The 23,785-nt window shown below is 39.5% G+C and overlaps 1 protein-coding gene across 2 annotated transcripts; it reads right to left on the bottom strand.

Annotated features, from left to right (window-relative positions):
• Positions 1–843: 843 nt before the first annotated feature.
• csrnp3 (cysteine-serine-rich nuclear protein 3) lies at positions 844–23,474 on the bottom strand. 2 transcript variants are annotated; one of them, XM_030757367.1, is made up of 6 exons: positions 23,264–23,474; positions 22,325–22,364; positions 6,736–6,904; positions 3,965–4,224; positions 3,462–3,758; positions 844–3,265 (listed from the first exon to the last, which is right to left on the bottom strand). In XM_030757367.1, the coding sequence occupies exons 3-6, from the start codon at positions 6,896–6,898 to the stop codon at positions 2,120–2,122; spliced, it is 1,866 nt and encodes a 621-aa protein (XP_030613227.1). In that variant the 5' UTR covers positions 6,899–6,904; positions 22,325–22,364; positions 23,264–23,474; the 3' UTR covers positions 844–2,119. The 2 variants fall into 2 exon arrangements, with proteins under 2 accessions (XP_030613227.1, XP_030613228.1); XM_030757368.1 differs by lacking the exons at positions 22,325–22,364; positions 23,264–23,474 and adding an exon at positions 10,367–10,716.
• Positions 23,475–23,785: the final 311 nt, after the last annotated feature.

Genomic DNA, 23,785 nt, shown 5'->3' on the forward strand with positions numbered 1-23,785 from the left:
TTTTTTCCCCCCGTGGCCTGCAGAGGGCGCTTTGCAACTATAAATTTGACTTTGCAGTTTTTCTCTCCTGAATTCTGTGACTGTGTGCATGAATATGAAAATATGTCATAAGTGATTTAGATACAAAAGAAATTTTAATATTTATTTCAAAATCATGTTAAATGAAGTTGTCTATCTACAGTTTGAAACCAAACACAATGGGGGAAAGAAAAATACCATTTTGTGCAAAACGTATGCATTTCACAGAATATAAAAACCGAATTAAATAAATCAGGCACGTAATGCTTTACAAATCACAACCAGCATGAAACAAAAGACATTTTTTAAGATAGAGAAGCAATTTACTTAATACAGACTTTTAGTAAACCACAATAAATACACATTTCAATATATCATTCATAATAAATACTGGAACATAAAACCAAACACAGGATTCCCACATGGATGTAGTGTCATTGTACTAGCCTTTTCACACTGTATGCTTTGGCACAGTTAATCAGAACTATTGGCTTTGCTGACGCCACTGATTGCCTGAAAGCAGTCTGTATGCTTCCTTTGTGGCACAATGCATGAGAGGTCCCAGCTATTTGACAGTCACACAAAACCACCCAAACTCTTGCACTGAGTCTTCTGATTATACTGATGTTGCAGATATTTGCAGCTTGGAAGTGGGACAAATATCTATTCATGCAAGAGCTCAAGGTAACATCAGCAGTACAGCAGCGCTATTCACTAAAGTATTGCAGTCTTCCGCTTGTTGAGCAGTCGCTTCAGTTTCCCTCATCTGTGATTTTAAAGGTTATTTATACATTTCTGGTATTTCTTTTTAAATATCTGGCTGTGTTTTTTTTTTTTTTTTTTTTGGATGGCTCACAGAACTCCAGGAGTCCTATTGTGTACTGTTTGAAAGATTTGATTGTCAACCTTGAACATATGTTTACCCCTTATAGCTTTGATAACTGTATATATTTTTTAATCAAACAGTGCTTTAAATATAAATATTAAGCACTGTTACAGTTAATTAAATGTCCATTTAACTAGGGCTTTTCTGTAGAAGTAAAAACCTGTTAAAAACAATCCTATATTAAAAAAAATAAATAAAAAATCAAAATCTTTATGGATTATAGATAGTATAATACAGAAATCCCAAAACCATTACTGGCATATTTTTAGAGAACATATTTTGACCAATGAACTGGTTACTGTTCAAATTCAGCAATTTCTTTTATTTTACTCATAAATATATGTTTCATTCTGAATCACGGAGCATCTCATATTTTTTGGAGATATGTCAAAGTATGACTTCATTAACTTCATTCATTAAAAATGTTTCACTTTAAAAAAAATCATCTTTTACATGCTAATTGTGTTATTCGAAGAGTTAACAGTGGGGAAAAACTGAAGTCATTTAAAACCAACCGCATGCCACTGGACCCCAACACGTGAGTGCAAAAGTCTGTGAATTGATTTTGACATTTCTACTGATATTATATTCCAAACATACAAATAAGTTTTCAGGCTTTTTTCATGCTTTTCAAAACCATAGAAAAGCATATAATTGTGGCAAAAACAAGAAGAAAAATGTACATTATGTGTCCAACACATTTTCTATATATATATATATAAAACAATGGCATTTTTTCCCAAACATCACTGAGATTCCCAAAACGGCATGCTTATTGTTATCAAAACATTTACAATATAAGTATACACATACTTCAGAAACAATAAATAAACCAACAATAAGCCTTTTTTTTTTTGAACATTTGACACATACAGTAGACATAGAAAAGTTCCATCTACAGTACAATATCTGCTTAAAACTAGAACTTTACATCTGAAATTACAGGATACATTGCACAGCATGACATAAATTATGTTCTGATGTTTTTTGATACGTTCCATTTTGCAGTTAAGCACACAATGTACTGGAGACAGCGGAAAAGCTCCTCAAAACTTTCTACATAATGAACTTATGGCTTTATAGTTACAGATGGAAATGTATTACGGCGCTGTGAGTTGCTTTGAAATTTAAGGTCGGATAATCCAAAAAAGGCCATGATCATGTCCTCTCGAAGACGTAATACTACTGAAAGAACACTTAAAAAGGTGAGGCACACTAAATGGCTGTGACCTCAGGGCAGTGGTCTGGTAAAGGGAGGTTCTTAGTATTGTTTGCTAGTAAGGTCAGGTCAGAATGTCCATTGAGACTCCCCTGTTGCGGTGGCTGCTCATCTGTCATACATGAGCTGTGACTGCTGTAGGAACCCTCAATGTTATTGTTCAGGTAGTTTTGAAACTGGGCCTGGTTCTCGTTCTCCGCTTGGTCCTCAAACGCCACTTTGGACAAAACTTTATTCTTCGGATCAGGTGTGTAACAGGTCAGCGGAGTGGCAGGAGCACCACTGCCCAGATTAAAATGGTGACTGACTGTGTATTGTTCTTCAGCGTGATTAGAGTAGTCTGTGTACTGCTCAGCAGTGACACTGAAAGGTCTCTGAGCCACATTGCTGTTGGTCGTACTAACTGGATCTTGGAATGCTAAGGTTTCCCCATAAGGTTCACTAGGTTGGCCCGTTTGGCCATTAGAGACGGCACCGGAGCCTCCTAGCTGATAGTACTCAGCCGAAGAGGAGTTCATTAAGTAAGTGTTCCCATTAATGTGGTTATCATGTCCCACAGAGCCATCACTGTAACACAACACAGAGGACAAAGGCACCACTTCGGTATGAGAAACCGACGGGGTCGTCATATCGTCCTCGAAATTCTCAGACTTGTCTTCATCCTCATCGTCCCCCTCCTCGTCCTCAGAGTCGCTGTTAGCCAAGCTTTGTGTGCTGGAGTCAGACAGCCCGCTGCAAACGCTACTGCTATCCTCCTCATCCTCCTCATCTTCATCGTCATTTTCTTCTTCCTCCTCGTCATCCTCTTCATCTTCTTCCTCATCGTCATCATCTAGTGGCTCCTCCATGTCGTCTGCAGCTTGCAGGTGCATGCTGGCCGCCTGTGGAACTGCATCTGACAGAGAGTACTCCAACCTGTGCTGTGATTGAGCAAAAGGGTTTCCACTTCCCAGGTCACTTGGTTCACCGTGGTACCCGTTGGTTGGGGACGGCTGCTGCTGCTCACGACTCTTCTCCAGTTCCAGCTTCATTATAGTGTGCAGGAAATGGGTTCGAACGCGAATGGGATTGAACTCCACTCTTCCAGTTGAATTGCTGCAACCCTCTTTTGTGCAGCCACATGGAAATGACATACGATCCACCTGAAAAAGAAAAGCATATACAGACAGCACATGCCATTTTGTTAGTGTTTTAAAATAACACATAAGCACGTCCTTTAATGTAGTGCATAAATTATTAATCCAAGCGCATTCCTTTAAATGGGCCACATGTTTTTTTTTCTGTTTACAAGTCAGAAAATAGAACATGAAGATACAGCATGTGTGTCATGGGATTTACCTGGCACTTGATCCCTGCAATGCTGCAGGCACAGGTCTCAGGGTCACAGAAGACTCTGCAATCACAGCCACAGTCCTCTCTGGACATGCGAATAGCCCGAAGTTCATGTTTCTCTTCCACGTCAATCTTCTTTACCCCAGAGGTGCGCAGCAGTGCCCGACGCTTTTTAGTTGTAAGAGGCTGCAGGAAGAAGTACTCGTCTACTTCTGTGTTGTCCAGATCAATGTCGTCATCGGATATGTCCTCTGCTGTGAGAGTGTTGGCCTCTTCAGACTCCACTGTGCCATTCTTGGTCAGCTGAAAAAAAAAAAGGGAAAAATATCCAAGAACTTTTAGAATAATTGGGGAGGCAAACTCTATAATAATCTGGGTTATTTTAAACAATGAACCCCTTCAGACAAAATTCTTCACAAATAATGAAATCTGCTGAATGGAGGTTTGAAATAGACAGTAAAAGATTTACAGACGGGATTTTGCTCAGAAACCAATAACAAAGCTTTTACCTTGAGTTTGATTGAGTTGAGTTTCTCCTCCTTCAAGTGGTCTCTGAGCATGTCTCTGTGGATCCTCTTCTGCTCCAGGGCAAATTCACCCACAGAGTACTGCCTGACCCAGCTGTGCCTGCTGGACATACCCAGCGTGCTGCCTCCCTGGCTGGGCACGCTAGTGAAGCCCTGCCGTCGGCTGAAGTAGTACACTGTCACATTCTCAAAATGCACCCTCCTCGTCCGCAGGCGCTTCTCCCTCTTCAATATTGAGTTAGCTGCAAAAGCAAAACAGGAAGGCTGAAAAACATGGTACAGTGATTTTTGCTGTAAAGTGGTTTTGACAATTCATTTATGCCATGTGGAAAGAATTAAAGCTCTACTCCAAGGTCTCTTAACTGCTGATTTTCTTTTATAATTTATCTTTTTATTTTGTTGTTGGAGTTTGTTGGAGCCATTTTACAGCCATGTAAAGCCTGTTTAAGTATCAGTTTTATGTGGGGCCCAGTTTTTAGAGAGTATCATCCTTATGTGCCAGAAATATGAGGAATCCTGTATCAAGCCCCTGTATGTATATAGTGAATTAGCACAGATTTTCATCATGTCTCTGTGCTTCCGCTTGGCAAGCAGAGTCTTTAGTGTGTCTTTTTAAGGAGAGCTCGACAAGGGGGAGGTGCAGAGAAGAGGGCAACACTGGAGCATAAATAATCCCCTGCCTGGCCCAGAGATGGAGAGAGCTAGTTCACAGAAGCAATGTTCCCAGTGTTCACCCCCCTATCAGACAGACAGGACAAATAGAAACCATCTGGTTCCAACAGATCTCCACCCCATGTAAAATGGACAATGCATTTCACTACATGTGTAGAGAGTAAGGCTACTGAGAAGAACTGACTTATGTTATCTACAAGAACAAAGGATAAACAATTAACAGATGTTAAGACCTATGTTATTAGATTTCATGGGAAGAAGTATCTAAACTGGATTTTTCCTCTAAGTGTTCTTTAAATGCCCTAAGACTCTGACCTGTGTCTCTAAAAAAAAAAAAAAAAAAAAAAACACATTACAGATGTTTTTCTTCCTCTCTGCCCAACACCACAGCAAAGGATGTAAAGTAAAGCTACTCAGGACTTGAGTGTTTCATCTGTCTGCCAAGATACTCAATCACTACATGCACATTACTTCACAGGAGTGCAGTCTCCTTAGTGTGCAGCTCTCTTGTTGCTGTTAGCTGACCTTGGAGGCCCCAGTTACCGGCGGCTGCAGCTGACACAGAGGCCAAGAGCAGCCTCAAGAGACACAGTACAAAACTTATGTCTCTAAGACCCCTTACTGAGGAAAGGGGCCCCGTCATTACTCTGCATGTCATTCGTACAAGCAAAAAAGGCATCATCAAAACCCCAGGTTTAGTTTTGACACTGATTTTAACTTAAACATGTACACACACACACACACACACACACACACACACACACACACACACACACACACACACACACACACATAAATGTTTGCGATTATCTGGCTTTCTCAGATATTTTCATTTGTAAAAATTAAGCAAGTAAGCAAACTGTGCAGATACAAAAAAATACACAGAATCAGAATCACATTACCAAGATTCTTCAGCAAGCAATGCTTTCAATATCTCTCTGTGGATATAAGTATTAATGACCTACTACTGTCTAATCTATTTAATTTACACTCGGTCTCATGTCTTTAACGGTAAGATTCACATGTGCACCGCGTCGCTTATTAGAAGTGACTTTGGTAGCCTTTAAAACCTGGCGAGGAGACATGTCTTTTGTGATAGGTTTCCATGCAACTGAGACTGAATTCTTTTATTCAAAGTCAGTTTAAGCCCAGACATGCTGTGAAATCTTTTAACAACAGGGCTCTTTTGAGGCATACGTATAACAAAGTAGAACCAAGCTTCATGAAATCTCTGCTCAAAACTATATCTGCATATTTTAGTGGCTTCTTCATTTCACTTGTCAACTTGCATCTGGCTTCTATCATGAATAGTTTAATCTAAATTACAGCTCAGTTCATTCATTACTTAATTTACAGAAAAATAATCTGCAAATAGAGGTGATCACAGAGGGGATTATATATATATATATATATATATATATATGAAAAAAAAAAAAAATATATATATATATATATATATGAAAAAATATATTTAATACACATATACTCACATACATTTATACACACACACACACAGACACACATATATTATATATATAGTCTGTTGGTTTCTAATAATTAATAATCATAACCCACTATACATAGATCTGTTCGATTCTACTTTTATCACAAAAACAGGATTAAAATAAGCAGATCATTATCTCAAACAATAAACTTTTGTTTAGATACATTAGATGTTATTGCATCTGCATGCTCAGTGCCAGCAATGGTGCACACATGCAGCTTGAGACAAAATCAGCTAATTCATCTGGCTGGTCAGTACACTGATGATATTACTAATGAGGGAGGCTGCCTGTGCATGCTTCCCCTTTATTACAGTACCAGACTCTTTGCCTCCTCTCTTCTCTAATGCACAGCCATAGCTGTAAATTCATATTATACTCCCTTATCAACAGACATGTACATCTGTCTTCTTTGAACAGCATCCTGCAATAATTGTAAGCTGCAAAATCAGGCTGGCTCTGATTTTGCGTAAAAATCCCTTTCAGTCCTCTAGTTTTGTCTATCGCAAGACAAAATTATGACATTAATCTTACTGTCACTGAGTATATTGTGCGAATTTAAAAGATGCAGCCACTCACAGGTGAAAGGGCCTGAGGCGGAGGGGTTGACACTGTCGCTGCTATCCCCACTCTCACTGTAGGAGACCTCATCATCAGACTCCCGCACAGAAGAGCACGGGGAGGAGGAGGCTTCCACCTCCTCAAATTTCCTCTTCAGTATTCCGCTCATGGCCTGCTGCATCTGCACCTGAAACCGACAGACAGCAGAGGGGCCACACATTATTTAATATCCAGTTTGGAGACCTCGTAATCCTCAATTCACTCAATTAGCAACCAGCCGGACTCTCCCAGCATCACTTTCACTCACACATGCACAAAGTCTCTTCTGCTGCCACTGTCCCATCTCCTAAGCACTCTCTTGACAATTGATCACTTGGCACAAAGGAGCAGAAAAAGGAAGGCAAAAGCTGTTAATTATACACGATGTCTCCCTCATAGGAAGTTCATTCCACTGTCTTTGATTGAGAGGTTGAAGGAAAAGACAGACTGGACCAGCTTGTCTTCCATTTCTACCTGTCAGGTTGAAATTATGTACAATATGCACAATCTTAGGTGACTGCATTTAATTGCTACTAGAAATTATTGAATTCAATCCAATTTTATTTATATAGCTCCAAATCATAATAATAGTCACCTCAAGGCTGTGATTACAAAAAATATACAGTGGTTTAAAATGATGGCTTTCTTTGAAAAGAACACAGAATACAATTAAATTCTCACATTCATAATTGGTGTGGGATATGGAGTTGTGTTTTTATACAAGTGCCAACTCAAGGATGCTCATTTCCATGTAGCTGTACAAGAGTGAGAACAATCTCTCGTCCAGTTTCCATTCCCCTTGGTGCCACAGGCTATTCTTGCTATTCTTCCATCACTTCCCTTTTCCCACACTGTCAGATTCACCTCATTCAAAAATGTCAGCATCACTGCTCTGGTCCAGTGATCCATCTGCCCACCTTCTCCAAGCCAAACCTAGTCCTTGTTCTTTAAAATCCTGTCACTCTTTCAAGCATCAATCATACATCCCTCCTCCTCTCCCACCCTACCTCATCTGATTGTCCACCACCAAAATCTAGACATCCAGGCATTATCCCCTACCATCTGTGGGTTAAAAGAAAGCCCTTCAGTTTTGTAGGTTCACGTTTTCTACAATTAAAATTAGCTCCTTTCTTCAAAATTATCCATACTTATTGAAGTGATGTGTAGATATATTGCATTAAAGGAAAAAAAATAGAGGCTGCCGTCGAAAAGGAGGCACTGTTAAGGCAGATACTTGCTACAGAGGACAAAGAAAAGGCCTCGGGTGAATGCAGTTAGAGCCATCGCAAATTAGACTGAAAATCTATACTGTGAAAAGTTGTAGCTGGTGAAACAGTGCTGAAAAATGCACTCGTTAATTATGCATCATAAAGCACTGTAAAGATGATAGCAAAAAAAAGGGAATAATAGGCATGATTGCCTCAACAAATCTTTCAGAGAATGCAACCACGGTGCTGCAATGAAAGCACATTTTAAACATGAGCTCTACAGTGATATGGTACAGCAATATTATGCACAGCTTGTTAACTGCATGTAGGTTCAGTTGACTGTTTGTGGTTAGCACATCATGCTGTGTTGTAGTGCTGCAGACCACTTCAATGTCAACTGAGAGGGTCCATTAACTCCTCTGACTGATGATGCAATTAGACAAATAAACAAGAACAAGCTCATCAGTCAAATAAACTAAAACCAATTATAATTACAGAAACTGGCTACACGGCACTGCAACAACTATCAAACTGTATATTATTTTGATTACTCCTTTTTTCCCCCTTTTGATAAAATCCTGCCATTATTCTTGAGTGTGTAATGAATGGTCTGCAAAATTGCAGGACTTGTTTAGTGTTAATCAGTATTTATAACATAACGCATTGTTAAACTGTACTCCTTAACCGTATTAAATTACTTGTTTTCCCTGTTTTAACAGCAGTAGCTGTACCGTCATGTCACATCTCAAAATAAGGCCAGTAAAACAACAGTGCTGCAGTAGCACGGCAAGGATTGCTGTGACTGGCAGCTTTTCCCCCCACTGCCTTTCCCTCTGAGAACCTGGAATCAGTAAAGACAGCGTGCATCTTCACCCAGTCCCACTCCGTCTATCTGCCAGAGCAGCTTGTGGGGGAGTTCCATTCACAGACAGCCTCGGTGTTTCATCTGGGCTCCGCTATCAAATCATTACAGATGCAAATTCTGCCTGAGAGACATGCTGCCTGAGAAAGAGGTGCAACCCAGAGAGGACTAGCGCTGCCAGCAAGAGGGTCATTGTTCCCGGGAGGATGTGCTTGTTCAGTGCAGTGACATGGCACCACCAGCATTTGGAGAACCTCCAGAGTCAACAGCTCTACCTACAACTAAGGAATGTGAGGCATCCTCCATCTGGGAGAATGTGAAGAGGAGAGGAGTCAGTCAGAGTAACCTCACTGAAACAATTTCTCTTCAAAGAGAATACGCATATTAATTTGAAATAGAAATAAGAGTCTGTATCCTGAGCTAGAGGGAACTCTATTGTAGATTCTTGTAGCGCCACTGAATGAATGGCTGACAGGAAACTCGAGATCAATATGCTCGCTTTTATGACAAGAATACGATTAACTAAAGGCAAAGTAGATTACATAAGCCTGTCTTGTGATATTTTACATTTTGATTAACAGAATCTGCCGGTCTCAAACCGAAACAGCAAAGGAACTGATTTATTTCACAATCCACTTAATTTGTCAGCAAACAGGAATGGAAATTTCCACCAGAAATGACCTGCACGATTTTAGTCCATTTCCTAGTGAGGGTCCTAATTAGACACTATTGTTGGAAACCTATTCGTATGCTTAGCCCTTAGATGATGCTGCACTAGGCTTTGATACCAAAAGTGGTTTCCATGGAGATTCTAATGTACTCTCACAACTAGTGTTTTCCCATATGGCAATGTTTCCAGTCTAACATACTGTGTACAATAAAGCACTGATGTTAGAGTGAATGAAGTTAAGATTTAAGCAAATTCTGTCCATGCATTTACACACAATTTCTTCGCCAGATGAATGCATAATAGTTCATCTGTATTCAGCTATGATAGCATGAAAAGTTAAAATCTTAACACTGCATACAAATGACATCATAAACCACAGAGCTGTGGGTAATATGGGGTGAACCTCTTGCATCGTGGCTAAATAAAAAACAGAGATGGTTGCTCCTCTCCAACAGCTCTCTCTTTGTCTTCACTGTTGCCTTACCACTAATCATGGCTGGGCAGCATACACTATGGTACAAGAGAGAAAATCCCAGAGAAAATAATGCAGCAAAAGCCAGCTTGGAAAGCCCCTCCCTGTGTTTGCCTCTGTCTGCACACACATCAACTGTGGAACCCAACTCTTATCCTTAATCAGCTGTGCTCACATCACTGTAGCACACTTGCATTATGAATACAATTATTTACCCATCATCATTCGCAAGGTTCCCACAATAACAATAAGCCAATCTGACAACATGATGCTCAGAACACTCATCCCAAGTGATGCCAACAAGCCTATGGCATCTGGAGCAAGTCATGACAAATCAGTCCTACAGTGACCACATTTCACTTCTGTGTATGGGCTGCCCCCTCACAGGAACAACTGACCTGTATCCACTGGCTGAGTGTGACTCCTTTCACCTCTCCTCACAGCAGTAGAGCAACAAAGTCACAAATGTGGGTATTCAAAAAAGGTGAAACATGATGAATGAAGAGAGTCCCTTTTTGTTTCAGTCCACTGACTTGCAACGACCCCTGAGTTCCACGGGCATGAGAAAAAAGGGTGCAGGAGTGTGAGACAGACTGGTAATTTTCCTGTTCTGACTGCACTGTCGGTACCATATGCTTTATTGTTGCAAGATGACAGTCTTTCTCATTTTTAACTCCCTCTCTGCCACTGTATTGTTCTCTCTCCTTCTCTTTCTCTGTCTCTCTGTCTTTTTGGCCACACAAAGGCTCATTAGCTGCAGCCGGCTGAAAGGCAGAAGCCTGACTGGAGAAGAGTGGAGCAGAGCAGAGGCAGTCTGTGAGATCACATGGGTGGGATGTCTGAGAGAGAGAGAGAGAGAGAGAGAGAGAGAGAGAGAGAGAGTCAGGCGTGCCTCTGCTCCTGCTGTCTGCAGATATTTTTACCAACATGAGCTGGAGAGAGGAGGGGGCAGGGAGCAGGGAGTGAGGTGGGAGAGGTATGAGGGGGGTGAATAAAGAGGAGAATGAAAAATATTGAAGAAATTTACAAGGGGTGGGGGGGGGGGGGGGGGGGGTACGTGAGAGATGGAGGGCAGTAGGAAAATGGGATGGGGGGCAAAAGAAATGCAGAAAGGAAATTCAGAAGGGAATGGTGAAGGGGAGAAAAATAATGAGGAAGAGGTGGAGTTAGAGAGATGTGGAAAAGAAACAGAGCGAGGCAAAGAAAAGGTAAAGAGGAAACATTCAATGCCAAGAACCACACAATAGAGAAAGAGGGAAAAAGAAAGAAAAAAAATACGCTATCCAAATGTGTTGATTTGTAAAGACTAAAAACAAATATATGGCCTAAATTTAGCAAAAACAGATAGTTATCCATCTGCAAATGGCTTTGTGCTGTAAAGATGCTGTATACCTGAAAGAGGCTGACAAGTAAGCTCCACGGGAAATGAGATTTGTCAGTACTGTAGCGAGTGTGCTCCTAACACTTCCTATGCCAGGAAGTTCTGCTGAAGAGTTAGTGAGGCCTCGGCTAGTGCAGTCTAGGAGCCGTGATATCATTCTCACACTCCAAACGGATTGTATGTCAACATAAAAGTCCCGCACTTCCTCTTACAGGATAGTTTTAAGACAAAGGGTTTTTTTTTTTCCCCCCCTAGATAATAACACAGCTATTTCTGAACATAAAGCCAACATACAGTGAAGCAGAAATAATAGTATGTTAAAGATTCTGAAAATCTAGAACCAAAGGACAGATGAATGATGGAAATGGTGAGTTAGCAACATTGTTTGCGTCATTAACAACATTAAAGAACTCCCCATAATCATAAGGGGTTTTTTTTGTAGCTATAAAATAGATATGATTTCAATCTACTGAGTTTGTTTATACAGTGTCTATTAAAGCCATTCATTTACTATATGATGTTAAAGAATTTCTACTGTTTCTTTGACACAACTTTTAAAAAACCAAAACAAATCTAATTTGCCCCTGCAATATTCTGCGTCTTTATCAGCGTCCTTGCTGAACCTCAGCTTGACAGCACTGTGTTCCTCCTACATCTCTGTTGTCTGCTCACCTCTTTCTTTCATGCTTTCTAACATTATTAAGCAAGTAAGCCATATTACACAGAAAAAAAAAATCTCTTTTTCAGTTGGTCATGCACATTTAAATATCACAATTAATTTTGAATGAAGCTTTTTAGAGCAAACATCAGTAGAGTATGAACTCTGCATAATATTTAATAAGGAATAGGTTTCCTTATTTTATAATGTTTTGATGATGTTATATAACCTGATTAATTTTTTTTTTTCCTTGCTACATAACATGCTACACTGAGGAAATCTTAAAATGGTAGTAGCTGCATGAGTATTAGAGGGATTAGTATACTGAGGGTCAAAATTCTTTTCTAGAATGAAGTGGTCATTGAACTGGCTCCTTATGTGGTTACTTTGCAGACAGGAAACCAGAGGAAGAGTACCAACAGTACTCTGGCAGACTTTAACAGAGCACTCAGAGATTACAGCTATTATGGTTAAATTAGAAGGACCAAAGAACAAGCAAGCATTTTAACAACTGCCACAGTAAAAAGGAAGTAAAAAGTAATGCACCGACACAACAACACGATGACCTGTTCAAGCTAATAAAACCCAGTACATTTTTTTAAGCAGTGCTTCTAATTATTGTCTGCAATATTCAAAAAAAAAAATTACAGTAGGGCTACAGTATTAAACAGTGTTTTCAATTTTCTTCATTGAGATAATTTTCTTACATACTACTTTGATATAATTTAGCAGACTAGTGGAAAGTATGAAGTACTTATCATCATACTTTCTTAAATTAAAAATTCCTTTCTCTACTAACAACTCTGCAAAAATAAATGCCAGTGACTTAGTCATATTAATAAGTGGGAACACGAGAAACATTGATTTATGCCTGTTGGCTCTGAGTCATCTAATTCTAGGTTGCATGGCAAGTGTGGAAGGCAAAGCCACTAACTTTACTAATTCTCCCATCTTAACTTAAATAACATCTGCATTAATATTTCTGCAATAGAGGCTGATGGAAATATATAGAGAGGCCACATCCACATTTTCACATCCAACATGTGTAAATGTGATTTAAAACAATCATTGATTGTTGTGGAAATGTTTCCAAAAATCTCATATTTACCAATGTACATTATTTCTACCAGTGGATGAAATATTTATTTATTTATAATTGAACAGAAATAATTCTTAAACATGAGAGAAATATGCTGCTACAGTGGTGCTCCATCTATCCATCCATTTTCTTCCACTTATCCAATTTAGGGTTTTGTGTGTGTGTGTGTGTGTGTGTGTGTGCAGGGGGGTCTGGAGTGTATCCCAGTTGTCACTGTACGACAGGTACAGTACACCCTGGACAGGTTGCCAGTCTATCACAAGGATAATGCAGCGAGGCAGACAATCATTCACCCCTACGCCCAATTTAGAATCACCAATTAACCTAACAAGCATGTCGTTGGACTGTGGGAGGAAGCCGGTGTACCCAGAGAGAGCCCACACAGGCACAGGGAGAACATGCATACTTCACACAGAAAGACCCAGCCGAGTGGTGGATTCAAACCCAGAAGCTTCTTGCTGTGAGGCGTCTGCTAGCCACTTCACTACTGTGCTACCCTTGTTATAATCAATTACCTGAAAATATTATCACAGTAAATAATAAAAATTAAGATCTTCTCCAGTCTGGATATCTAATCAAATTTGATGCAGCATGTTTAGTTATATTTCATACTTGGCGAGCTTCAAAGTGAAAATAGGAGCCAAAAAAATAAATAAATAAATAAATAATAATAAAACTGACCTTTACTCTTCAAATATAAAAATTTTGTTGTTTGTTTTTCATAATAAAATTACAGGTAACACTGTGGCTGTAACATAAAGAAGATGTCCTATTATAATGCACATATATATTATACATATATATATACACACTGTATAATTATCAGTTTTGGTTGTTCTTATTCTCACTTTCTCCAGAATCTTTCATCACATGTGCCATTTACAACCTTATCTGCATTCCTTTAACGATTTAGCCATGAGCGTCATACATACTGTACTACTCCTCTAGTCCATAAAATAAGCCATTGCACCAGTGATGGTGACCTATATTTACACTGACTTCAAGAGCCTTTTTCATTTATCTCAATGAAGGAAACTGAAGACAAAAAATATGAAAAAGAAATGTATAAATAAATTAACTTCCTTTGTGTAGCCCTACTGTAATTGGTATAAAAAGCTTCTACTCTAACAAATTAAAAGTAAATCATGACATCTCAAAGGCCTGCTGTTAAATTCATCAATTACAGAGGAGTCGGGAAACCACTGTTGCCAGCATCAGGGTCCTTTAGACAGGACTTGTTTTCAGTTAACACGAAATATTTAAAAGCAACAATTACATCAATTCTTCACTAATCCCACTAAAACATTTGGCTTTGAACTGTCTGGCTTTATGAAAACATATAAACAATTCTTTGGCAACAGTGGTCATGAATCACAACCTTTATTTGAAGAAAATGAAGTGAACCAAGCATGACTCATCGTACCCACCTTGTTCATCACTTTTCAACACAACTATCTCACAGTATGTTCAAATACATAAAAAGCAGATGGCAGCCTATTAGTTTCAACAAAGACCAAGGGTTTCCATCAGGTGCATCAGCTGGGCAAATCAAAATGCTATCTGCTGTCATTCAGAACAAGCATTTCAGGGCATGCACTGCACATTTCTAAAGGCAACAAAACAATATGCTGAGTAGTTTACATTATCCAAAAGTAATTAGCAATTTGCCTCCAAAGTTGATACTGACAACTGATGAGTAAGCATCCATAAGTAAGCAGGCTCAATGTCCTCCACTGTTACGTGTTGCAGAGAGAGCACTGAAAACCACTTGCTAAGGAAAGACAAAATGAGAAAACAGCAGATGAGGTAGGTGCCACACATGAACTTCATCGCCAGTAGAATCAATGCAAAAAAAAAAATCACACCTTAATGGAGAAAAGTTAATAAAGAAACAATATTGCATGATGGATGCTTCCAACAGACAGCAACAGACAAGGCAGATCCAAGTTACTTTACTACAACTTCTGCAATAAAACCCATGGTTCCACCAAAAAACAGGTCTCTCCTGGTAGGTTCATGGAACTATTTTGTATTAACAAGATACACTGTATCACAACCAGCTGTCTAAGGTTAGGAAAAGATTGTCATTGTCACTTTAAACCTACATTAAGTGAGAATTTGAATTCTGACATTGTGCAACTTAACCTCCATTGAGTGACATGCATATGGAGATAGTTATGCATAAGGAGATAATTACCCATACATGCACAGAGCACAGACAAAAGATTAATTAAGAAAAATTGAAACCAAGATCCAAGATGGTGCCCTATTCATTCCTATGACTGCTCAGTGGGTAAATACACTGAAAAGCTTTTAAGGTATTTGTGAGCTTTCATTTTTTTGGGGCCTACAGAGAGATGTCCTGTGGCTGCTCTACTTCTTTCCAGTTTTACTGTAATGAAAGAATCAAACTGTATTTACAGAAAGTGCAATCAGCACAATAGCCAGTACAGACGAATAAGAATTTAGCAAGCTGAGGACCCAGAATTTTTTTCTTATAGTAAGAGTTGGCAGAAACCAGGATAAGTGTATATTGGATTGCCAAATGGGTGAATATGGGTAGTTTTGGGTGGGTACAGACAATATAGTCTAGGAAATGTTGCTTCCTTGTTCTGTCTGCGTCCACAAAATGCCCATGTTATTCAATATGGCTGGTAGCATCACAGCCTACTAGAATTTCCACAGTGATGAAGTCCACATTTATACAGTCCAGATGGCTTGGCAGATCGTTTTATTCATTTTTTTTTTCCTTTCCATCTTTCTTTCTTGATTATCAGATACATTTATTTTCATTGCAGCAAACTCTGTCTGGGTGACTGAGGGAGCATTCCAGCAGAACCAATTGAGGGGGGAATCACAAAGCAAAGCAAAATCCCGAAACCACAAAAGATCCTCAGCCATGCAGCCAGTCTGACGTTGTGTTCGAAGTCATCTATCACTGGTGTCACACTCAGCCATAAACGGCAACCTTGAAACAGAGAAAGAAAGCTTGGCAAAGAAAGAGAGAGGAATAAATAGATAGAGGCAGGAAGAGAGAGAGAGAGAGACCAGGTCTCAGCTGGACTCCCCTGAGGAGAGGCTGTGGCCTGGATGATTATACAGCTACAGATGATGTCAGTGGAGGGTCCCTGCCACTGAGTGACACAAATACAATACTCAGATATTCACATTATTTTAGAAAGGACTTCTAGATTAGAAGAACACAGCAGAATATTTTTTGCGAGAGGTGACGGGGTCTAATCTGTAGGTGCTACAACCGTATCCACGAACAATTTATTAAACGTACTCATTTCCATTTTATTTTTGGAGACCACACAGTCACTGGGACCACACACCAAACATAATTAATGCAGTGGGTGGTTCAAATCAAAAAAAGAACTAAATGTTCATAGAAAAATAAAACAAGAAGTCATAAAAAGACAACACAGTCTAAGTTGCCTTTTTGAAATGGAACTCGTAGATCTTGCAGATATTTAATAAATTCAATAAATTCAAATGCTGCAGTGAAGCTTAAGCTTATTTGATATATTTGCAGTTGGTCTGCCATTACACGGGTTAGGTGCAGAGCAGTAAGCAAATATCTGATCATTTTTCCACTGCAGTGCAATAAAGGTTGGGTGGACAAATTTTGCAAATAATTAATCAGTTGTTAAAAAATAAGTCATTCCCAATCTCAATCATCTTTGAAAGACTTGCACAAGAATAAGGAGAGAGAGAGAGAAAAAAAAAAAAATCACCAATTAAACACAAAGGAATCCATTTAAGGAAATGTTGTGACATCTACAGATTTATGCAAATGAGACTTTGCATGTGCTCTGTACATTTGTTAACTTGCACTTGCCTGAGGCTGCAGACAGATCTGCTCCACACACATGAAAAAGGGTGGGGGTGGGAGAGGGGGTGGGGGTGGGGGGGGGGGAGTTAGAAGAAAGAGAGGGGAAAGAGAGGGTAAGGGGAGAGGGAGTGTAACCCACTGTTCAGCACTCAGCACACGGAGGAGCTACAGCCTGGTGCTACAGCCTGCTGCAGCCTCTGCAGCTACAGTGCAGCCCAGTGTTGGGAATCATTGATCTGTTCTTCCTCGTTGTACAAAGATAGAGGAAGCATGGATTCTGATTAAACACATGGGTCTAAAGAAAAAGGGCGCTCCAATATAGCACATATAAATGCACCAGTATCATTTGAACATTGTATTCAGTCATAAAGAAATGGAAATAACCGCCAGTTGTAGGAATAATTATTATTGTTGCAAATTACTGCTGGGAATATTCTAGGTATAACTTCTTGAGAGCTTCAACAGCAAACAATATTAACAGTGTTTTAATAAAGCAGAGCTACATGACTGAACTGAAATCTAATCTTTAAGAAAACGTTTAATCCAACATCTCATGATGTCTTTTTTGCTGTTGTTGTTTATTGTTAGCGATCAAAACACAGCACAGCAGACAACATATGAACGAAGAAGCTCCACATTCAGACTGATGTTTTGATTTGCTGTAATTCAAGTCTCACACTGCGGAGGCACAATCAGGTACTCTCACCCTCGTGTCAATCACAATGATGAGCTAAATTATTCATGCCTCTATATTTTATTTATCACTGTATTTTCCCATGCCTCCTGAAAGTTCGCAAAAGCCGGTTTGTTGGCAGAAACAGAGCTGCTGAAGCATTTCGTAGAGACAGGGCTGCTTTTATCTTTCACGCAGGCTGGGAAAGCTGTGGGATGTGGAGTTCATATTCTGCAGACAAGCCTTATCATTTATATATAGCCAGTATCATGTTGAGATCTTGAATAATTTTTTATATGCAAAACATTCACACTGTTATCTGAGAAAGATTGTTAAGTAGGCCAGCTCTGAGTGCGATTACTATATGTGGCAAATTGGAGTGAAGTTAAAAAAAATAAGACAAATGACACAAAACAGCTCTTGATAGAAATATGTTAGTATCCAGGCTACATCCCTAATTAAACTGTCTTTCAAGCTGTTGTTGGTTAGGACAATAAATTCTATGAAGATACTTTAATGTTTCTATGATATATCCTCAGTTTATAGTGAATGAGAGCCAGTTTCCACCATTCACGATTTTCCTGTACAGCCATCTCTAGAGTTTATAGAAAATGATCTGAAAAGAAAAAATATCCAGTGAGCAGCATTTCTCTGGGAAAAATGCCTTGTTGATGCCAGAGGTCAGAGGACACTGCCCAGACTGCTTTCAGCTGATAGGAAGGCAACAGTAACTTAAATAATCACCCATTACAGCCAAAGTATGCAGAGGAGCATCTCTGAATGCACAACACATTGAACCTCAAAGCAGATGGACTATAGCAGCAGAAAACACACCATTTCCCACTCCTGCCAGCTAAGAACATGAACCTGAGTATACAAGTCACACCAAAACTGGACAATAGAAGATTGGAAAAATGTTGCCTGGTCTGATGAGCCTTGAGTTCTGCTGCAGCATTTAGATGTTAGGGTCAGAATTTGGAGTAATCCTTCCACACATCAATGGCTCAGGCTGGTGGTTGTGTAATGTTGAGGGGTAGATTTTCTTTGCATATTTTGGGCCCCTTACTACCAATTAAGCATCGCTTAAATGCCACAGCCTATCTGAGTACTGCTGTTGATCATCCATTCCTTGACCACAGTGTACCCATCTTTTGATGGCTGCTTCCATCAGGATAATATGCCACAATGCTCAAATCATTCCAAACTGGCCTCCACAGTCACCAGTTCTCAATCCGGCCGAGCACTTTTTGGATTTGGTGGAACTGTATATTTGCATCATGAATGAGTACAGTGGTGCAATGGTTAGCACTGGCGCCCCACAAAGAGAAGCATGTTTTGCTCATGCCTGTGTGGGTTCTGAGTACTCTGGCTTCCTGCTACAGTCCAAAGATATGCTTGTTAGGTTAACTGGTGATTCTGGATTGACCACAGGTGTGCATGGTTGTCTGTATCAGTGTGTTAGCCCTGCAAAAGACTGGCAACCTGTCCAGGGTGTACCCTGCCTCTTGCCCTGTGACAGCTGGCTTCAGCCCCAATGTGACCCTAAATTGGATAAGCGGGAAAAAAAAAATTGTTGGTTGGGTGTTCATTTCAGAATTGAAGCCATCAACACATTTCCCACAAGTTGAGAAGAGCTGGCAAAACAAACACACACACACCTGATGTGATGAGGTAAGGTCAGTAGCATGACTGGATTGAATGAAAGAAAGAAAGAAAGAAAGAAACAAAGAAAGAAAGAAAGAAAGAAAATAGTTCAGCAATTTCAGAACAACATGGGTCAAGATTAATATTGCATTAAAACTGTGGACTTTTCACACTATAGTAAATGGTACTCTCAGGTGGTACTGCATTAATAACAGCAGTAGTGGTTATCACTACATTCATTCAGGAAAACCACTCTCAATAAACACAGTTTGTAACTGCATGCACAAACACTCTAGCACAAAAGAAATAAACATATATATAAGATATTCACTTAAAAATGATGGATGCTCTGTCCTCTGGAGAGCTTGTTAACATCTTGCAGATCCACTATGTGGTTGTGCATTAGAATGCATGGTATGGGCACCTTATTGTACATATGCCTTGAATGCGCCATCAATACTGAATGATATCAGGTGCTGGAGGAAAAACATATGCTGCCATCCAGATATCTTATACAAGGAAGGCCGTGCTCGTTTCAGTGAGTAATGCCAAACCACATTCGGTGTCAAGGTGCTAATCCAGCCTGTCACCTGTCAACCATTCACAATATTATGAAATGAAAAATGCTCCAAAGGACTGTTGAGCTTGTGAGCAGCTGAAAAGCTACATCAAGCAAAAATAGGGAAACATTTTGCTTTCAAATTTACAGCAAGTGATATCTTTAGTTCAGAGGGTTTTAAAAGAAGAGATGATGCAACACAGAAGCAAACATGCCAAAGTCTGAACTTTAAAAAAAAATGTTCTCTAGACGTTTTACATAGCATCCCGGCTTTGGAAACAGCACTGTGTAATAATTACATTTATGTGGAATTAAGACTGAAATATATCCTGTAGTAATCAAATAATTTGAAATTAAAACAAATAATTGCAGGCTCACTTAATTCAGTCTAAAAGCCAGCATTCAAATTGGCTGTATCAAGCATGTATGTAACAGTTTTACTTTGCACTAACAAATAAAACTCATTAAGCCAGAAAAATGTGTATTTTTTTTTTTTCTTGATGTTCGATTAGCTGGCGACAGACAAAAGATTCCAAATAGGTGTCATGGCAACATTTCAAGAGAACACAATCCTGAACCGTGAAAACCCGGCGCACTGCAGCCAGGAAGGAGCCAAAGACACAAAAAAAATCACTTCAAAAGCTTCTAAATTGGAACCATGAACCCTGCTGGGGGACACAAAGCTGCTATGTAATCTAAAAGGTTGATATTAGTTCAGACTCCTTTCCTACTATGCAAGCTGTCAGTGCTATGATTTAAATTCTGTGTTTGTGAAGAGAGGCATCAATTAACACGTACAATTAATGAAAAACACATTCAATATGGAATGAGGAAGGCAGAATTACTGAGTGAGCCAACTGGTTTTTGTTGCCAGAAGGTAAAGTGAGTATAGCATACAATAAAGGTGGTCAATATGAAACCAGAAAATATAAAATCTTCTGATTCCTGTTATATGCACATACCTTTTTATGCTATATTTGCAAAACTGTCTAAAGTGTCCTTAAATTGCAAATATCGAGGTGTATTTTTGTATATGAGTGAGTTTGTTTTTTTACATTTAAATTTACTGTTTAGCCTGATGGGGATGGCAGGAGGGGTGACCATCTCAAACAGCAAAACTATTCTTTAGACATATTGAATTCTTTTTTTTTTTTGGATATTTTTTGGCAACTTGGAAAATACAATAAAAAAAGAAGAATTGTATGTATTTCTAGAAAACAGTCCAGAAAGTAAATAGTTAAACAAGATGCAACAGAAATGAGAGCACTGAAAAGCACAAAAAATTCCTCTTTCAGCATATTCTTTGTTTGTTTTTTTGTTTAACAAATGCTCAAGAAAAAAAAAGAAAAACACAAATCTGTTAATCTTTCACACAACATCTTACAGTTTGACCTTTAACCCAACTTAGAACATCTCTTCTAACTTTAAGGTCAAATTTAAAGCCCCAAATCCTTGCTGTTAAAAGGACATGGAATAGATTTATACGTGCATGTGAACTTTGTGTGCAGACTGCTCACCCACACCAGCCTCCTGCAGAGAGACTCCTCCAAGTGCCGCTAAGCCATCACACCTTTCCTGTGAATCTTCAATGGACTACATTTACTGTTATCAAGCTTTAGCCATCTGTGCTACAGTATGTAATACCAGCATGGCTGAATCAGTTATTCAAATAAGCCAGCTTAATGATACAGCTTTTCACAAGTAAATACATCTACTTAATGTTTCAATGTCCTTTAACTCTGTGCCACATGTACTAATTAAATTCTGTTCCTCGGAGGACTGGATGCTGATCGACTGAAACAGATGGATTGAGGAAGAAAAATACACAGTCACAAGGAGAGAGGCCCCACTCCCCCCAAACAGATACACACACACACACACACACAGCCCACACACACACACACAGCCCACCTCCTCACCTTTCAGATCTCAACCACAAATATGAAAATGGTTGCATGTGCACAGCTCCATGTTGGAGTGCATGCTTGGACACAGCTATAAACTGTTGGACTTCTGACTAACAAAGACTGGCAGAGGAACAATAAAGAAGGCAGTGCTGGATAATGATGCTGCCATATTCAAGTCTAATGTTTAAAAAAACTGACAGTTCAAATGAGGATATATCTGCATTACATACAAGTACACTGGGGCTACATGCTGAGGTCTTTGTTTGCTCTTTTTGATGTGCGATTTACTGACAAAAAATGAAATAAATATGAAACATAACATATTCTAGAAAGAATATGTCCTCTTTTCATCATAGTGATATCAGAGGCATCTCTCTCTAGTATAATCCAGTGAGAATAGCGCAGCTGTCTGTATTGACTAAACACTGTTCTCTGCATCAACATCACATCATATCTTGTTATTAGAGGGTCTTTTGTGGCAGCATAGCAACAGTTGTGTGAGATTTGAGGACCGTCTATCTCACAGGCATAAATTCACTATGTTAATGTGTTGTGAAAACTGATGTTTTAATGTGCAATAAGAGGAAGATTTTGCCTTACCTTTAGCTAAAATATTAGACTGCAGCGACCCACTTCTGTTCTGTAAGGAATAAAGAAGAGAGGTGTACAAAGTAATTATTCCTCTGCAGCAAATTTTAATCTGTCTGTGCGACAGCTATAAAATCTATAGAGACTGTGCAAAATGTGCCCTTAAGAAATGTGTTTTTATGGAGTTTGCTGTATCATCTGATGTAAAGTGCATCAAAATATTTACAATTTTTTTCTTCTTTCTTCTTGTTATCACAGCAGCCATACACAGGCTTTGCCAGGAGAACTTTGCCATTTCAGTGCTGACATATGAATGATTGACAGAGCTTTATCTAAATCTCTTTGTGAGCCACTCTTTCCTTTTATAGTTGAGAGGCAGAGGGGAGGCGGGGGTATCCCTGGGGAGGAAGGAGGGGAAGAGCCTCTCTGCCTCTCCTGCCTGTTCTGCACAAGGCTCTGCAGGGGACTAGACTCCCTTTCCCTAGCAGTCCACATGAGAACACAGTTGGCCATATACCAGTCTGCTGGTTTCCAGTATAACAGCCTGCATGACACACGTGTCAAAAATGACGCACAAAGAGGGGCTGTAACATGCATGTTCCCTTTGGCTCTGTATATACAAACACCGCGCTGAACCCTTTGTGTTAGATCATAAAAAAAAGGACAATAGTTTAAATTGAAGGAAAAAGTATTAAATCGCTCTTAAATTTTAATGACTATTTAGTTGTAGCAGATGTCCCGAGCAGAGTGACTGCCGAGGTGTGATGCCCAGTGTAGTTAAATAAATGTACCATCCAGTGTACTGGGAAACAGCAGACAAACGTAAAAGCGTCAATTTACTTCAGGCAAAGGTGAAAAGACGTGAAAAACAAATATAATCCATCTGTCCATTTTAATCAAATAAGCATGTGTTCAAATACAGGCCTATTACCCATGATTGATCACACTCACCATTCATTTCGTTACTATCATCAGTATCCAGCCAGTCAATGACGCCCCTTTCCTCAATGGACTTCACAGTTTTGCCCCAGGACCATGTCACGGATTGCCTCTACGGAAATCACCCACCAGTGTGAGACTGTTAAACCCGGCCCCGGATCCCCGAATGATACTGGAAGTATCGGCACAACTGTGGTATACAGCAGTGCTTAAACAGGCACTCCTTCCGGCTGCTCGAAGAACAATGGTGCAGCATCAGACTGACAGCTTCACGGACAACGTGACTTACTCTGTCCAATCAAGGTTTTATAAACCAGGAATCAGCCGCAGAGCGCTGCTGCTGCCTGCCCACTGGAGCCTCAATGCAAAACCCAGAGTATCATCAGTGGAACGGCTGTGGCCATAAAAGGTGTGTTTAATCATGATTTAAAAACATATCAGGGGATGTTGCAGTGCGTAACAGGCAATAATGGAGCCCGTTTACATGGTCACGCAGTTAGATTTCCTGAAATAGCGCTAAAGCTGAAAGAAATA

This window comes from Archocentrus centrarchus, chromosome 21 (genome assembly GCF_007364275.1).
Source record: "Archocentrus centrarchus isolate MPI-CPG fArcCen1 chromosome 21, fArcCen1, whole genome shotgun sequence".
In the NCBI taxonomy this organism is placed as follows: domain Eukaryota; kingdom Metazoa; phylum Chordata; class Actinopteri; order Cichliformes; family Cichlidae; genus Archocentrus; species Archocentrus centrarchus.

What these genes read in the sequence shown, in the direction of transcription:
- csrnp3 (XM_030757367.1), bottom strand. Translation starts at nt 6,898, where the DNA reads ATGCAGCAGGCCATGAGCGGAATACTGAAGAGGAAATTTGAGGAGGTG. An exon ending in CGCCTCAGGCCCTTTCACCT is followed by an intron (nt 4,225 to 6,735) that starts GTGAGTGGCTGC and finishes TTGCTTTTGCAG; the next exon opens with CTAACTCAATATTGAAGAGG. An exon ending in TCAACTCAATCAAACTCAAG is followed by an intron (nt 3,759 to 3,964) that starts GTAAAAGCTTTG and finishes TTTTTTTTTCAG; the next exon opens with CTGACCAAGAATGGCACAGT.